Source organism: Phalangium opilio, unplaced genomic scaffold, assembly GCF_054372755.1.
Source record: "Phalangium opilio isolate 3A_F unplaced genomic scaffold, DU_Popi_V2 ptg000105l_1, whole genome shotgun sequence".
NCBI lineage: Eukaryota > Metazoa > Arthropoda > Arachnida > Opiliones > Phalangiidae > Phalangium > Phalangium opilio.
In genome coordinates this window covers 2,773,432-2,791,407 of record NW_028324207.1, presented here as the reverse complement: position 1 = coordinate 2,791,407, position 17,976 = coordinate 2,773,432, and the positions used below count along the sequence as shown (strand labels likewise).

The 17,976-nt window shown below is 37.9% G+C and overlaps 1 protein-coding gene across 8 annotated transcripts in view; it reads right to left on the bottom strand.

The window, feature by feature from the left end:
• Positions 1–6,396: 6,396 nt before the first annotated feature.
• Positions 6,397–17,976, bottom strand: part of LOC149625253 (transmembrane and coiled-coil domains protein 2-like) — a 29,316-nt gene continuing 17,736 nt past the window's right edge. For all 8 annotated transcript variants that reach the window (XM_089852047.1, XM_089852048.1, XM_089852049.1 and 5 more), the window contains 7 exons: positions 17,781–17,863; positions 17,469–17,526; positions 15,314–15,611; positions 14,012–14,077; positions 12,052–12,207; positions 8,629–8,813; positions 6,397–6,932 (listed from right to left, as the gene is read on the bottom strand). In XM_089852047.1, the coding sequence (XP_089708173.1) occupies positions 6,806–6,932; positions 8,629–8,813; positions 12,052–12,207; positions 14,012–14,077; positions 15,314–15,611; positions 17,469–17,526; positions 17,781–17,863 (973 nt within the window). In that variant the 3' untranslated portion in view covers positions 6,397–6,805. The remainder of the gene's footprint in view (positions 6,933–8,628; positions 8,814–12,051; positions 12,208–14,011; positions 14,078–15,313; positions 15,612–17,468; positions 17,527–17,780; positions 17,864–17,976) is intronic.

The window sequence follows — 17,976 nt, the reverse complement described above, 5'->3', positions numbered from 1 at the left end:
ACCCCAAATATTAGGTCTTGTGAAAGAAATTAAAAAACCTAAAGTTAATCGTCACTTTTAACAATCTAAGTAGGTGAGTATTGTTCTCATCAACTAGGATGAAAAATGGTTTTTTATTAAATGAAGAAGTTATATTTTGTAAGGAATATTATATATATGAATATGAGGTCAAATCTGCGTGCAGGATATAACTCGCAGTTTAGAATAATAAATGGGAAAATGCGTGGCAAACTTGTTAAAAATCAGTTCCAAACACGTTATTGCGATTGCAACTAAATTTATTCAAAGGTTTTTACGTGGGCAAGCAGTTTATTTATTTCAATATGAATCATTAAAGTGTAATTAAATAGGGTTCTTAGAGTTATAAATTTAATCAATGTCTTGTCATCTTTCCGTTAACATCGATGACGTTTTGTAACCTTCGTGGCATCGACGCGAACAACTCCGCCGTGTAGTTTCGTATTTCACTGATTTCCTCCCAGGCAACCTTCACCATAGCCCAAAGCTCATCTGCGTTTTGAGGCGCCACAGCAATCCGTCCCATGCTCTTCTTCATTTCCGCCCAAACGTTTTCAATTGGAGACAGATCTGGTGAACATGTTGGCCATCTAAGAAGAGCATTTTCTGGACGATACTCCCGAAAATATTGCAGCGTTGCGTGCGAAGTGTGAATCCTAGAGTTGTCTTGTTGAAAAGTGAATTTTCCATCCGGAAAGTAGTTGTCGAGGACGTGAGGAACGAAGCTGTGCTCAATTATGTCTATATATTTTTCTGAGTTCAAATGCCCATCGATGCGCACCAAACAACCTAGCCCTTCTCGACTAATGTAACCCCAAACAGGAACGGAAAAACGACCACTATTCTTTCGAGAATTAATGAATGAAGGATCATACCTGCAGCCTATCTCCCTCCATACCCGACACTGGTGATTTTGGCTGGAGCAAAATGTTGACTCGTCGCTTATAATAACCTGATTCCATTCATTTCCCCAATGCAAATAATCGCGGGCAAAGCCCAGTCGTTGTGCTTCTTGCTCCGGCTTCAGGAAAGGCTTGTTGGCTGCGATGCGGCTTCGAAGCCCGGAAGCACGAATCCTTCTTCTAATAGTTTGTTCCGAAGCTTCTAAGTCCATGAGGAATTTTATGGGACGACACGTGATTGTCGGGTTGTTGAAAGCGATGGCTGCAATAACTTCATCCTCTTCTGGTGTCGTAACTCGTTGTGCTCCAGGTCTTGGAAAATCAGTTAGGCGACCATTATCTACGTGAGCTGCGATCCAATATCTTACGGTTGGTTTTGAGCAATTAAGTTGAAAGGCTATTTGCGCAACACTTCGACCGGCTTCATGAAGAGCTATTAACCTTTCTCGATCTAAATTACTTAATCTCGGCATAGTGAATGTTCTCTACACCTCATTGTTATGCTCTATTTATATGAAATGGCCAAATGAACTTTGACCTTAGTTCATTGGGCAATTTTTGATAATACAGTGTCGCTGAAGCATTGCCTGAAGAACAAGCACGCATGAATTTTTCCCTTTATTATCCTTAAACTGTGAGTTTTATCCTGCACGCATACTTGAACTCACATTCACATATATATATATAATATTCCTAACAAAATATAACTTCTTCATTTAATAAAAAACCATTTTTCATCCTAGTTGATGAGAACCATCATCACCAACTTGGATTGTGAAAAAGTGACGGTTAACTTTGGTTTTTTAATTTCTTTCACAAGACCTAATATTTGGGGTACTAATGAATGAACAAGTCGTCGCGGGAGAGAAAGTTTTCACTGGAGACGACTGTACTTGCTGGCTCGTAAGCACCATCATCTTCTGTTCTTCGTCAATCCCACATTGACACCAGCTTCTATGCACCACCATCCTCAAGTCGTTGTCCATTCCGGCTTCTTCTCCATCGTTATCGTTTGGTTTTAAGATATACGCGGCGATCGGCTAGGGTTACGAGAAACGTCTAGCCTCCCAATGGCAGGGCTTCCACCATCGGCTCACGCGAATGCGTTTTTATCTATTATTGTAATGGAACGAATCGTATATATACCCCAAAATTTGAAGAAGGCGGGTGAGAGGGGTACTCTTCACTTTAAACGTCAATATTAGTTTCGAAAGATAATAGGAACAAATTTATTTGAAACGATTTAACTATTTTTAAAGTTATTTACTGGCGATTAAAATAATTAATATCATTTATATTTAATTAATTATTTAAGATAAACTTATTTCTATGTAATGACACAAGTGAGAGTTTATATAGAACGAGTAATGAAGATTGCATCCGAATCGAAACACTACACGCACATCAAAGTTAATATAAAGCGAGTAGGATGATAAGATGTCTTACAAAACGATAACATTTCCTTTTTGCAGAATATGAAATGGAAATATTTTAAATATTTTTCGGCATTACGATTCTTTAAGTAGTTGTGTAGCTATAGAGCTCCGTTTCATCTTAATATTCCAAGAACATCTTTTGATATTAACATTTCAAATTTGGTGTTTTCTTTTTAATTCAGCTTTACTACATTTATATATAGTGTAAACGCATTTTTATATTCATTAGATAATAGATAATATGTATGTTAATTCTTCATCTATCCACAAGTGTTGAAACGATTGGGTCTGTGAAATAAGATACCCTATTAAGTTCTTATAATAACTAGTTTGCCCAGATTTAGCCCCCCCCCCCAAATTTCAAACCCTAGCGACGCTACTGGTTTGAGTAGAGTATGATATACCAAAGCCATTGGAAGAAAGTGTCAGGGGACCAAACCTCTGGACCAGGGGAGGGCCGCCACACCCGTATTTTTTTTTTTCTTCAGCACGTGTTTTATTAGACTTTCAACCAATTTATTTGTCATCTAACGATATTTTCAACCTTGTTGTTGTCTTTCAACCACTATAAAGTCATTAAAACCATTTTTTCTCATTTATAAAGACTTTCAACCACTTTTAGTCAATAGAGCTATTTCAGAGGGGGTAATGGCTACGTCACCAATGCTATTTGCCCATAGAGAAAACCCTCACAAAATGGCCGCCCTCTACACTCAAAGGCAGGCCCAATTTTCGTAGCAGACGAAATTTTTCCCCCACTGAAATAGCTCTATTCTAACACTTGCAACTACCTTTTACTCATATAACAACACTTTCAACCGTATTTTATAGAAAAAGCAGATCTTCCTATTGAAATTAGTTATTTAAGATCAATTTTCAATGAAACATTTCTCGTCCAACCGTTTTTTAATGAAATTTAGTATTTGACAACGTTTCAACCATATTTTATTGATATATATCTTTGACGTTTAGAAATTCAAGGCCAGACATAGTTAAAGAAAATCCACAAAACAATTATAGGCCCTATTGGATATGATATTGTGTGGTGATGGACTTACATACGAACGTTTATTTCTTATCTTTAAAGTTAGACTTATATGCATATATATGACGTGCTCAGCCGTCCATCTCCGTCGACCAAATCAGCATTGGGACACCTACACCATTTAAATTAGTGATGTATCGGTGGACGATGCCCACCAAAAAGTGACATTTTCACTTCGTATAGAAAATATTTGATCAAAGCTGGTTAAATCGATTTAAACGGTTTTAATAAATTACGTTAACGTATTAAATTGGTTGACCTATTTAGAAATATTGTGGACAGCTTAAGAATTGCCTTATCTTGGGATCTGCGTTGTATTTTATAAGGTCATACCATGTAGCGTCTTTCTATAATATGATAAATTCAACCAATCACGTACATGCTGGCGAATCTCATATACTATGTTTAAAATAATGCTAGAAAAAATTTTCAACTCTTCCTATAAACTGTTTATTTTTTTGGGTTTATTTGTTTTTCATTACACAGAACCAAAATTTTGACTGAATTTGTTATTTTAACACGCTTTCCGTATGTTTTTACAGCGCCTTAGAGTCGAACAGTAGACATTTATCCCTTTCAACCACTTTTTTTTTATCATTCGCAACACTTTCAACCAGTTTTTAGTAATTTAACAACACTTCCTAGCATTTTTTGTCATTTGACAGCACTAATAATAATAATAATAAAAGGCTTTTTATTCGGAAACAATCTTTAAGATAATTCTTGTTTACAAAGATGTCCGTGCTAACAAATTTATTTCGTTTCAATTAAATTAATAAAATAAATAAAATATAAAGTTCTTAATTTAAGATTGTCTTAATGTAACTGTTTATGTCGTTTTTAAAAGTATTTATGGAGTTTAGGGCTTTTGTGGCATTGTTGAGATCATTCCAGAGACTAACGCCCTTGTGCTTAACGCTTTTATTCCGATATTTTGAGGTGAATGTTTCGACGTAAAAATTTGTATCATTCCGCATATTGTGTTTTTGTTTACTTGTAGGAAACCGGCCGAGTACATATTGCGGTACAAGATTGTTTTTAATTTTGTACAAAAATACTAACATATTTCTTAAATAACTTTGGTACGGCGTATCTGTATTAGAGTTTGCAACCGCTTTTGTGGCCGACGAATATTTTGTGGCTTTCGTAATGAATTTCGCGCAAGCAATATATAAGGCGTGTAATTGTGAGAAGGTTGTTTTGTTAGCATTCCCGTAAAAGAGATTACCGTAATCCATCACCGGTTTAATGCAAGCAATATATAACATCCTTAGTGTTTCTGTGTCTAGGTGGTTTTGTAGTGGCTTGAGTAGCCATATCCTTGATCTGACCTTCCTTGAGACATAATGATTTTTTTCCGTCCATCTTAATGATTCTTCAATCCATATGCCCAAATATTTGTAAGATTTGACTCGCGCTATTTTTCCGTAATATATACTATCCACAGCTTCTGCATGCTTGGTCATTTTGGGTTTTGGGGTAAAAAGCATGAATTTAGTTTTTTTAGTTTGTTCGCCCGTTTGATGACATCACTATGCCGTGAGGAAAAAAAAAGCGTGGGAATCCTATACGCGTCTCGAGCTTCTCGCCAGTCCAAACTCTGGGTCTGATAGCGGAGAGAGTGGCACCATCTCACGTGAAAAATATATCAGTGACGTCAGCCTACGGGAAACGTTTTAGCCTTTCATAAAAAGAGGATTTCAAATATGAAGCATTTTCAAATGGATATTGCCAAATAACCAGAAATCGTTGAATTAAAAGCTTGATATTTTTGAATTCACAGAAATTAATTATATCTTTTGTTATATAAATCAGATGTTTTCCAAACGAAGCTTCTCATTCCCTTTAAAGGAATAGCGACGTGGTTTAAAAGTTATCTCAAATCTAAAGAAAACCTTCTGATTCCAAAAATATGCTTAATAAATATTTCAATATGAGGGAAACACAGAAAAAACACTTCAAAAACTTGAAATTTTGGGGGCAAAAGCAAATTTGCGGAGAAGATATTTGGCGGGTTTTTCTCCTTGCTACGTCACTCACGGCATCTCGCGGAAAAGGCAAGCGCGTGCGCCCGAGACTTCCGAGCCTACTAATGCCGCGCGAATCTGAATAAATTAGGCTTAACGCGGCGCTGAGACACTAACAGGCGTCACGTGAGCGACATCTAGAGAGAAAATTTCTCCTTACTACGTCATCAAACGAAACAAAATTTAACTAGGCCTTTTCCAAACTGTACAATACTTTGATTGCAATTTTATAAATTTCTACGAAACAAAATACAAAAGTAAACACATCATAATAAACTAGATTTTAAGGATTTTTTTCGTATTATAAGTTTGTGGATGACGAAAATTATGGCACTAACTCTTTAAGTTGCACGTTGCCATATATGGGAAGAAATTTTTCTATCTATATCTATATAAATCAAAGTCCTGACTGACTGACTGACTGACAGACTGACTGATAATCAACGCCCAGCCTAAACCGCTTGCCCTAGAAGGCTGAAAATTTGCAGGAACGTTACTCATAAGTAGTAGGCGCGTACTAAGAAAGATTTTTCCAATCCGCCGCCATCTTAAAAAATGGCGACCAGAAATGTAAAAAATCTTCTCTATGCAACAGAGTCCGCGCGTTTCAAACGATTTCGAAAATATTTAGTACACTGGTTTCCTTTGACCTATAGGCGAGTTGAATGGTCTTTCGGGTTCGATTTGTTGCCATCTTTTTAAATGGCGGCCAAAAACGTAAAACCCTTCTTTATGGAATAATGTCCGCGTGAAAAATAATAAAAAATGTTCCGACGGGCTGACGGGCAACGCCGAGTGCCCTCGCTCCTATAGGGTGCTAAAAAAATATCAGTCATCAGTAAAATCTACCCATTCTTTATATCATTTTGATGGAAGTTCTTATTACACGCGCGCGACGCCGCGGGTAACAGCTAGTATTATATAATCAGAAGTAATATAAGAAATAAATGAAACAGAATTCTCAATAATTTGGGAAATACGTATATTTATTAGTAACAATTTTTAGAAACATGTTTTTTTTTTGTTTTAATCTTTCCCGCATTGCAGACAAAAACTATATACAAATCATTTATTTTTTTTGGGATTATGCACACAATAATTGGAATGTAAAGGAACGTTCTGCTATTTGCTTCCTACATTTACAGTCTAAGTATAATACTTTCAAAAAGAAAAACGTACGTAATTTATAATTTTTTTGCATTGTTTTATTTGTTTTAAATCGCGTGTGGTAAAAGGGGGCGTTACTGATCTTTTAATTGTTCTAAGGAAGGATTGCTTAATTTCTATCCTGGACTATTTTATTGATACTGTTTTATAAATACGGGCTTGTTCATTTAATATAGGAATTTAAAATGGTTTTAGTTCCGGGGCGCATTCTTAACTCGTAGTTCGTTTTGGCAAATAACGCTCTATTATTTGATTGCTCCAGGAAAATACTTCGGGACATTGACGACATATTACCACAATAACCAATATTAACAAAGTGGTAGTTAATATACGAACGCTGAAACACACACAAAAAAAGTAATTAATATTAATTTATTTTCTTAATTTCTAATATTGAAGTAAGAGTGGAAGGTAAGTATCTATTTCCATGGCCCTAATATTCGCGAATACTCGTCTAGTTCCGAGGCCCTAATATTCGCGAATACCGGTCGAATTCCGAGGCCTAATATTCGCGAATACCGGTCGAATTCCGAGGCCTAATATTCGCGAATACTAGTCGAATTCCCGGGCCTAATATTCGCGAATACTCGTCTAGTTCCGAGGCCCGATTTTCTCGAATACCCGTCGAATTCCCAGGCCAAAAATTCGCGAATACCAGTCGAATTCCCAGGCCAAAAATTCGCGAATACCAGTCGAATTACCAGGCCTAATATTCGCGAATAATCGTCTAGTTCCGAGGCATAATATTCGCGAATAATCGTCTAATTCCGAGGCCTAATATTCGCGAATACTCGTCTAGTTCCGAGGCCTAATATTCGCGAATAATCGTCTAATTCCGAGGCCTAATATTCGCGAATACCGGTCGAATTCTGAGGCCTAATATTCGCGAATACCGGTCGAATTCCGAGGCCTAATATTCGCGAATACTAGTCGAATTCCCGGGCCTAATATTCGCGAATACTCGTCTAGTTCCGAGGCCCGATTTTCTCGAATACTCGTCTAGTTCCGAGGCCCGATTTTCTCGAATACCCGTCGAATTCCCAGGCCTAAAATTCGCGAATACCCGTCGAATTCCCAGGCCAAAAATTCGCGAATACCAGTCGAATTCCCAGGCCTAAAATTCGCAAATACCAGTCGAATTCCCAGGCCTAAAATTCGCGAACACCCGTCGAATTCCCAGGCCTAAAATTCGCGAATACCCGTCGAATTCCCAGGCCTAAAATTCGCGAATACCCGTCGAATTCCCAGGCCTAAAATTCGCGAATACCCGTCGAATTCCCAGGCCTAAAATTCGCGAATACCCGTCGAATTCCCAGGCCTAAAATTCGCGAATACCCGTCGAGTTCCCAGGCCTAAAATTCGCGAATACCAGTCGAATTCCCAGGCCTAAAATTCGCGAATACCCGTCGAATTCCCAGGCCTAAAATTCGCGAATACCCGTCGAATTCCCAGGCCTAAAATTCGCGAATACCCGTCGAATTCCCAGGCCTAAAATTCGCGAATACCCGTCGAATTCCCAGGCCTAAAATTCGCGAATACCAGTCGAATTCCCAGGCCTAAAATTCGCGAATACCAGTCGAATTCCCAGGCCTAAAATTCGCGAATACCCGTCGAATTCCCAGGCCTAAAATTCGCGAATACCAGTCGAATTCCCAGGCCTAAAATTCGCGAATACCAGTCGAATTCCCAGGCCTAAAATTCGCGAATACCCGTCGAATTCCCAGGCCTAAAATTCGCGAATACCCGTCGAATTCCCAGGCCTAAAATTCGCGAATACCAGTCGAATTCCCAGGCCTAAAATTCGCGAATATCCGTCGAATTCCCAGGCCTAAAATTCGCGAATACCCGTCGAATTCCCAGGCCTAAAATTCGCGAATACCAGTCGAATTCCCAGGCCTAAAATTCGCGAATACCCGTCGAATTCCCAGGCCTAAAATTCGCGAATACCCGTCGAATTCCGAGACCTAATATTCTTCTGAAATAGATACTTCCCTTCCCAAATGCAAGTAAAGAAGACGCGAAAGGATACTTACCGGCTTTGTAAAAAAGGCATGGCAATATTTGCCAATGTGGCAACGAGTAAAAGCAATAGCTGAAGGACCATCAAGACGACGTTGATGAGCTTCAGAACCAAGGCTCGGGCGTGAGAATTATCCAGCGTATCTAAAGTCACCAGCTGTTGAAAGTGTTGGTGTTGCTGGTGCTCCATACGTGAAACCTAGAATAACGTAGACATAGACGTACGTTAATTACTTTTAAAACTACACCAAATCAGAAGCCCACTGTGCTCATGGAAGCAAGATGTTCGGCCGTAATATATAACACAACGATCTTGAGTATTTAAGCCTTGGTCTCCACGAGCTCGCACTCTTTCATATTACAAGTTTTAGTGAAAACGTTTTGCCGCCGTTTAAGGAATTTTCCGCAAAATTTTGCGGAATATTTTTTACAGTTCCGTGAAATTTTCGGCAGTGAAAACCAGGCTTAAGCGGAATATTCGAATGGACTATGCTATCTGCTGCTCTGAGAAACCGAAAGGCACACCCATACACTACGTTACAAAAGAACGATATTTTGGCAAAAAAATTCCAGAAGACTCATAGTGACAATATTTGTACATGTTTGACTTCCACTGAGTTCTAGGACATTAATTTCCAAACTAAATAGTTTTCGGGTGCGCCATCTGGTGGCCAGGTTTGCCAGCCTCCTAGTAGTCTTAAGTGTATTTTGACGTTTGTAATGTGAAAAGAGCAAATATCCTTCTGCGTATTTCTATAGTATGACATTTGCATTACATTTTAAAGTAAAGCGCATCGCAATTCACTTGCGCGTTTAAGAGTAATCATTGAACAAAAATGACTGATTTTGTGCAATTTTCGATATTTTTTTCGTTCTTTATCTCGAATGTTAAGTGATATTTACTAATGGAACTTTTAACATACCATAAGAATGAAGCTCTTTACACATTTATTACAAACGTCAAAACACACTTAAACCTACTTGGCCACCAGATGGCGGAACCGAAAACTATTTAGTTTGGCAACATCCTAGAATTCAGTGGAAGTCAAACACGTAAAAATATTGTCACCATGAGCCTTGTGGAATTTTTGCCAAAATATCAATCCTTTATAACATAGTGCCATATACCAAGGTTTGCTTCCTACTGCTTATAAAATAAATGTAACACGATTCAAAAATGTTCTACGACATTTTGTCACACCCTAAGTGTTTTGCAGACAACCCCTTAAAGAAATCGAAATGATCTTTTAGTTTCCAAGTCTCGTTCAGACGATCAGAGTTGAATCAACTACTTGGATTGTGTGAAAGAGCCTTTACTTAAATTTAAGGGGTCATCCCTAAAAGCCTCCAATAATCCTAAACTGTTTAGGGACGTGTCACCTTGGACTAAGTGAAGCTTTACCACCGGGACTTGACACTCTAGCCTTTGGTAAGGCAATTCGGTTTGACTCACAAAAGCCATTGAAATAAGAGGGGGGGGGGAAAGAAAAGACTACCTTCTCTCGTTTCCCGTATGTAAATATGTTACCCATCCGGTTTACACGGCGCATGCGGGACTTTTCAACAAATCAGGAGCTTTGTAAGCGGGCGGTTAGGACATTTGTAATAAGTGCACTCTGACCCCACTAATGTGAAAGGCGTTAAATTTGTACCTTTTCCTAAGCATTGGACCAAGTTGAATTCTCAAAAATCGTTGCGAATAATGCGCGCACGCGCGATGAATAACAAAATAATGCACGTGCTATCTTGTTTGTCCGCCAAGTTTTCATAAAATTCCGCTAGGCGCGCTGGCATCACTAATAGCTTTTGTGAGCCGTATTTTTAATGGACTGTCTTGTCCGGGAAGCGAAGTTTCTATTATTAGTGCAAGGTGTCACTTGAGGCAAATGTTCTAGATAATTTTGCACCTAAAATTTCCCCAAGAACCCAAATTTATCGCACTTGGACCCATACAGCGCAATTAAGTAACCTAATTGACATATTGACTTCTGATATATTTTTGGTTACAGTAGTCAAAAATAAATATCGAGGGGGCAGACGTTAAAGCAAAGCTCGGGACCAGTAGATCCCCTAGAAGGTGACTTTCTTTGTGAGATCCAGTTTTGGCTTGGCGAAGGCAGGAGACATTTGTGGGCGGGATTTATAAGTGCATTTATAAATCCCACCCACTAGCCTTTGCCAAGCTAAACCCGGAGTTCAGTAGGAAGGTCACTGGACCCTAGCTATGCTTCTTAGCAAGTCTCGGCTGCTGTGGTTTAGTTTAAACAAATGCCACTAGATGTTCCCAGAATCGAGGGGTGGAGTGGACTGGTAAAGGCTAGCTTAAGCTCCGGATAAGTTCTGATTGGCTCCTGCCTTTGGCAAAGTAAAATTTGCGTGTTGAAGATCAGCCAGAATATTATCAGTGCCACAAAAGCCGACATTTGCTTTTAGCATTTTGACATGATTTTGACTCGGGTTTTCACACCAGACTTCAACTGAAATTTTAAAAATCTTGATATCTTGTTCAGATTTTACGATGTAGAATGAGATTTTCACATTTAAATGGAGATTTTTAGATTTAGAAGACGATGTAACATGGCTGCCAGAATCTTTGGAGTTTCCACTCCTTGGTTCTGGCAGGGCATATCTAGCCTCCATGTTACAAGCCACTCCCCCTTCCACAGTTGTAATATAGAATATGTTATCAGTTGAGTTATCAGTTCTACTGTTGACTGTTGAAGAGACTAGTTCTCTCCTTTTGTAACATTGATACGGAGTTATATTGTATTAACCAAGTTGGGTCACGGGATCATTATCCCTTAGTTGTTTTCGTTAATAAACTAAAGAAGAATTGTCTTCTTATTTTGGATTATTAAAGTAAGTTGTCTTTACTTCTTTTTATGGCCCTCGGGAGTCTTTCTCCCTAAGTTAAATTATTCTACGGAGGGTTACAACATTCAAGAATATTTTAAGATTTTCCATAATATCTTCAGATCTTGAAAGAGATTTAAGAATTTAGAGGGATTTCAGTAGATTTCCAGATTAACTATTACACTTCGGAATTCAATGTGTATTTTTGGGATTTCTAGATTTTAGAGAGATATTTTGAAGCATAGCGCGACTCCAGTGGTTCCCCTACAAGGGGACTTTCTTCCTGAACTCCGGATTTGGCTTGGCCAAGGCTAGTGGGCGGGATTTATACATGCAAGCATAAATCCCGCCCACAAATGTCTCTAGCTTTGCCAAACCAAAACTGGAATTCATAAGGAAAGTCAACTAGTTAAAGTGATTTCCAACAAACTGTTTTTGACAAGCGTCCGACCCCTCGATAAATATTACTCGATCCCGTTCATTGTGCATCTATTCCTCTGTAACCTACAACATGGGCTTTTCTATGGTTTGGTTTGTGATACATTTATATGTACAAAAACTAAGCAGCTTATGGTTAGGGTTACCCTCGTTTGACAGCTCTCCAGAACCTCGTGAACGTCTCTTAACCGTTCTTCGCTTTGGTATTGCACTTTTTCCTCCATATCGGAAATTCCTTGTTTAAGGTTTTCTATTTCATTTTGATGCAGTTCAATAAGGTCATTCATTTGCTCTTCTAGCCTCTGAAAACAAAAGAACAAAAAAATGTGTTAATTAGTTTAATTATAATCATTCTCTCACAGCTAGCAAGTCAATTACATATAACACAATGTACAAAGAAACATTAATATGTATAAGAGTGCGTGAAGTAGAAAACAAGTTATTTCTAATTCATTAAGGGCATTAAAATATGCGTTAAAACTTTGGGAGCTTGCCATTTGAGCACGCCAAGGCTTAGCGAGTACTAGTTCTGAAATTAAGATTAACAAGCGTTGAAGCATAGCCGACTTGTATTAATAAAGGCCTATAGGTGATCCTCGGTTTTTTTTTCTGATATTGGCAATTCGCGTCGTCATCTGCCACCACTAGATGTCTACTTTAGAGGGAAAATTCTGATAGAGCCGTCTGCTCTCAACCCTCGAGGTTTGAAGTTGAATTTGGTTTCATAGACATGATAATTAAAATTTCAAATTACCTGTGCATATATTTATTTATTTATCGAAGTATACATATTCGCTAAGCCTTTTTATGTCTAGGCTTCTATGCAAATAGAAAAAAAGTTATGAATGAAAAAACATGTATTTAAGTAGCAATATATATATATAAATTTATATTTATAAATATATAAATATATAAATTCTGCCAAGTTTTCATATACTCTGATAAATATATATATGGTATATTGCGTATCAAAATATAAATCGAAAGGCTTATAATGTAGCTAGGCTCCTAATTAATGCTTGTATTTAAAATTTAATTAGTTGGGATATTTTAACTCTGTGCTTGAAATATGTAAATCTTGTCTTGAGAGAATTTTTCAGCCAAAGTATTGCTCAAAAATTTGAATTCATATAAATTTACAGGACCGTGGTGCCACCACCCCTCTATGCATTGTAAAGGGACCCACCTGTAAACAAGCCACAGGCTTAGTGTGGGAATCCCTTCATAGACAAAAGCTTAGATTATTTATTTATTATTATTAAAACACCCCAGTAGTTTTTTGGTAAATATATCCATCATCGTAGGATTCGTAACTGATTTTGTTAAAGAAGCCATAATGTTTCTACGTCGCCAAAATACTTTAGCTATTTTAAAGTATGCAATAACGGCTTAAGTTACTAAATTTTTTCAATCCTACTCTGATACATATATTAACTTAAATGATATGTTAGATAAGCTTGTCAGACCCCTAATGATCAACTATGCCAAAGATATTAGTGACGTGAAGAAAAAGTTAAAGTACAAACAATAAATTACCCCAAAAATATGCTACGTTTTAATGTGATTCAAAATATTTCATATGTTAGGTACCAATGAAAACACTTATTTTGAAAATATTACTTTGTACTGTGATAGAGAAGTAGAAGACATACTTTACTAAACGCACTTTAACTGAGATAAAGACAAATATATTGTTATTAAGTAAATGTATTACTTCTAAAACAAACTGCCTTACTTTATTCAAAAAAAAAAAAAAAAAAAAAAAAACCCAACCTCAAGACAAAAGTAAGCTTTCTTCTATTGGCATTTTTCTTCGTTTTGAAGTTCCCGCCACAAACTTTTCCCCCTAAGGACGACATCTAGCGGTCACTAAGAAATCGGTATGCCGCCCCATGGGTAGCTTCCTACGTATAGGCCTTTATTAATACAAGTCGGCTATGGTTGAAGCGGACTAATTTTTTAAAGAAACTTTCATCTTCAAAATTTGTGCATGGCAACTTTGAAAATTTAATAATAATAATTAATGAGAACGTTTCGGCGAGTTATTTCTAAGCATATTTTAACACGGCCACCTCAGCCAATTAAAAGCCCAATTTTGAATCTTACCTCATACCTATACCTTTCTTCTTGCAAAGCTTGATTAAAATACGAATACTCTTGTTGTATCTGTGACTGAAAAGTGAAATTAACCGTCAGACATCCGCAATTCGCGAGTGTAGAAAGTAGAGGTGTGCCCGTTAACCATTTCAATCAAATTCCGAACCGAATAATTCAATAAGCCCAATTTTCCTATTCCGACACGAATTTGACTATTCGGTTTAAGACAAGTTCGACTACAATATAGGACCTTGCCGCCTTGGCACTGCACCATATTTAAAAAAGGACCTCCGAATTTTATTATCTCCCATCAACCACAACAAAATTTTTAGAAATACTCGGCGACCAATGAAAATGCTACTAAATGTTTTCTCCTTGGTTTGTGTGATTAGGCTTGTGTATTCGCGAATATTAGGCTTGTGTATTCGCGAATATCAGGCTTGTGTATTCGCGAATATTAGGCTTGAGTATTCGCGAATATTAGGCTTGTGTATTCGCGAATATCAGGCTTGTGTATTCGCGAATATTAGGCTTATCTTATCGCGAACATTAGGCTTATCTTATCGCGAATATTAGACTTATCATTTCGCGAAAATTAGACTTATCATTTCGCGAATATTAGACTTATCATTTCGCGAATATTAGACTTATCATTTCGCGAATATTAGACTTATCATTTCGCGAATATTAGGATTGTGTATTCGCGAATATTAGGATTGTGTATTCGCGAATATTAGGATTGTGTATTCGCGAATATTAGGATTGTGTATTCGCGAATATTAGGCTTGTGTATTCGCGAATATTAGGCTTGTGTATTCGCGAATATTAGGCTTGTGTATTCGCGAATATTAGGATTGTGTATTCGCGAATATTAGGATTGTGTATTCGCGAATATTAGGATTGTGTATTCGCGAATATTAGGCTTGTGTATTCGCGAATATTAGGATTGTGTATTCGCGAATATTAGGATTGTGTATTCGCGAATATTAGGATTGTGTATTCGCGAATATTAGGCTTATCTTTTCGCGAATATAAGGCTTATATTTTCGCGAATATAAGGCTTATATTTTCGCGAATATTAGGCTTATCTTTTCGCCATTATTTGGCTAATCTATTTGTGATTAATCAGGAAGAAAAAAATTTACCAAGGCTTAACTCTTGTGTTTATCAGGTAGTAAATAGTTTACCAAGGCCTAACTATTCGGTATTTAATTGGGTATTTGACGAGGAAAATTGTTGGTATTTGGTAACGGGGTCTGACACCCAAGAAGTGGTATTGGCACACCTCTGGACTCTGGCAGACATACTGACCTTGACTGAATCTAATTCATCAGACAGCCTGTGACACTCGTCTTTTATTTCTTGAATGACTGGCTCTAAATCTAACCACATTGTGGGGCAGTTTGGAGGGATTGAAGCTTCCGAAGCCGTACCGGTACTCGTCACCTGATGAGTTCCCGCCGCTGCTTGTTGCTGCTGCTGATGACGGGGACTCAGCGTGTGACCTCCCAAAACAGCGGCGGCACCCGTTGCCCCGGCTAATTCCCTCGAGCCTGAAGTAATACTAGAACTCTCGTCTTCGGAACCATATTTCGTGTTTTGAAAGAGACTAGAAACAAATGGAATTAAGAGTAATTACAGTTTTGTGTGGTAATAACCTAAGCCCCACCCGCATTAATTAATCCTATTAGCATAAGTTTATAAGATATGTTCAATAAGTAAGTCACTACCTTACTTCGTAATGCTAAAGACTTACAGCTCGAGCTAGTTCGAGAACGACAAGTGAGAATTGCAGACTACGCTCGGATTTAGTATAGAAGCTTGCGCTTCATGGATATATCACTGCAGCCTTCGGTAAAGCAATTCGATTTATGCGAGGGGGCCGTCATTACTCATGAGAGCGTACAAGATTTGAAATCTTTCTCGATTTTGATGATTTCAAAGATTTGAGAATGATTTGACTGATTTGCTGATTTGGAGCCGATTTGAATGATTTGGGAGTGATTTTTACGATGATTTTTAAAATAAAAACCGAAAACCGAATCGGTTTTTTTTTAATTCACAAAATTAAAAGTTTTCCATTTTCGTCACTTAATGTTACTTAGCTTCAGTTGGCTGCTAACAATCTACCACCATGGAGCAATATCAAAGGAGACATAGATGCGCATAATGAAATTTTAAAGGAACTTTCGTTCTCACTCCAAGAAAACTACTCCATCTATCGAGTAATTTTTCATTGGCCTATTCTAGAATGCCAATGGAAAACGGCATTACTTAACACCTATTGGTATTAACTACTCGGTACTAATTTTTGGTCTTTGAATTTACGTTGGAGTATCACATTTTTCAACATTTATCATAAACGACCGGACAACAACTGGTTTTTTGAAAAACCGGTTTTTTTGGCCAGTTTTTTGAATCGGTTAAACCGGCCAATTAAATATACTGGTTAACCGAAAACCGGGAAGTTGACATCCATAATTAGAACCCGCGTGTTCTCCGTCCCAAGTACTGACCGCGGTCGAGGCCGCTTAACTTCGAGTGTTAACATGGAATTAGTAATATTTTAGTTTACCTCGCCGCGTGTAGATGGCGCCACAAGCGACTCACCCTATGACACACGCGAAGGGGGCAAAGCTCTGATCCTCTAACGAGGGCGTGGGTTCGAACTCCACTGCTGACATAATTCGTTTTTAGATTCAAAATCATGTATCTCGGGATAAAATTAATCCGCTATAACCGGGTCAGTAATGGCCGAGTGGTCTAAGGCATAGACATTAGAACACTTTTAAGAACTTAGACAAACAGGTACTTCGCGATATTCTGAGCAAGGCCGGAAATAAGCACAGGACACTGGACATTGTCCAATAAAATTTTAAAATGTCTCATATATTTTTTTTTAAATTAAGGGGGGTCACTGGACAGTTTGACCAATGAATGTTCCAAAGTTTTGATAGCTTGGCTATGGAGAAGCGACACTATTTATAGTCAAAGCAGGGGTCACTGGCAGGGCCGGAAATAAGGAATATTTCTTATAGGACATGTGTCCACTGATCCCCTCTTTGATTGGAAAATTTATAGGACATTGCCCACTGGAGTGTGCAAAAATAGTGTCGCATCCTCATAGTCAAACTTGAGAAAAATTAACTGGTCAACTGTCCAGTGACCCCCTTAGTTTTTAGGAAAATTATAGGACATTTTAAATTTTTATTGGACAATGTCCATTGTCCTGTGCTTATTTCCGGCCCTGCGTCCTTTAGATTGAAGGTTCATGGTCAGGCGTCGCTTTACGAGAATCTATGACGTTTCACCTACGTCACTTCATCACAAGCACCAGTTTGTAACCAGTGACAAACTTATGGAACATATCTTATGGATTCCTGATGTTAGAGCATGGATTAACTAACACTAGGGATTGTGTTAGTTAATCCATGGTTAGAGACGCGTATTAATTGTTAATACTTACTTGTGGGTAAATGTAGCGCTTCCATGCAAATTCCTTTCACCTTCTTCAATTCCTTCTTCTATTAAATAAATTGAGATTAAATTCAAAATGTCGGAAGTAATCCACTTTATTCCCTTCCGCCGGAAGTTCGGCTTAGCTCGGGATTCATGGGGGTGAGTAACGGGAAGAAATTCGTCTGTCGTCTGATACAAAAGCCAAAAAATATGTTTTGTAGCGGACGACAGACAAATTTCTTCCCGTTACTCACCTCCATGAATCCCGAGCTAAGCCGAACTTCCGGCGGAAGGGAATAAGGTGGATTAAGCGACTTACTTCCGACCGAACTTATATTGTCAGCGCTTCCGAATCGATTTTTGATCAAATGAGCGAATTCTCTTGGTTTTGACATCACTGTTCTAAAAAAATGTTTAGTTAAGAATTTTTTCTTAAGAACTGCTAACAATTAACCCGTGCCATAAAATTGCATGACCAGAACATTTTTAATTTTCTCATTGATAAATTAATGCGA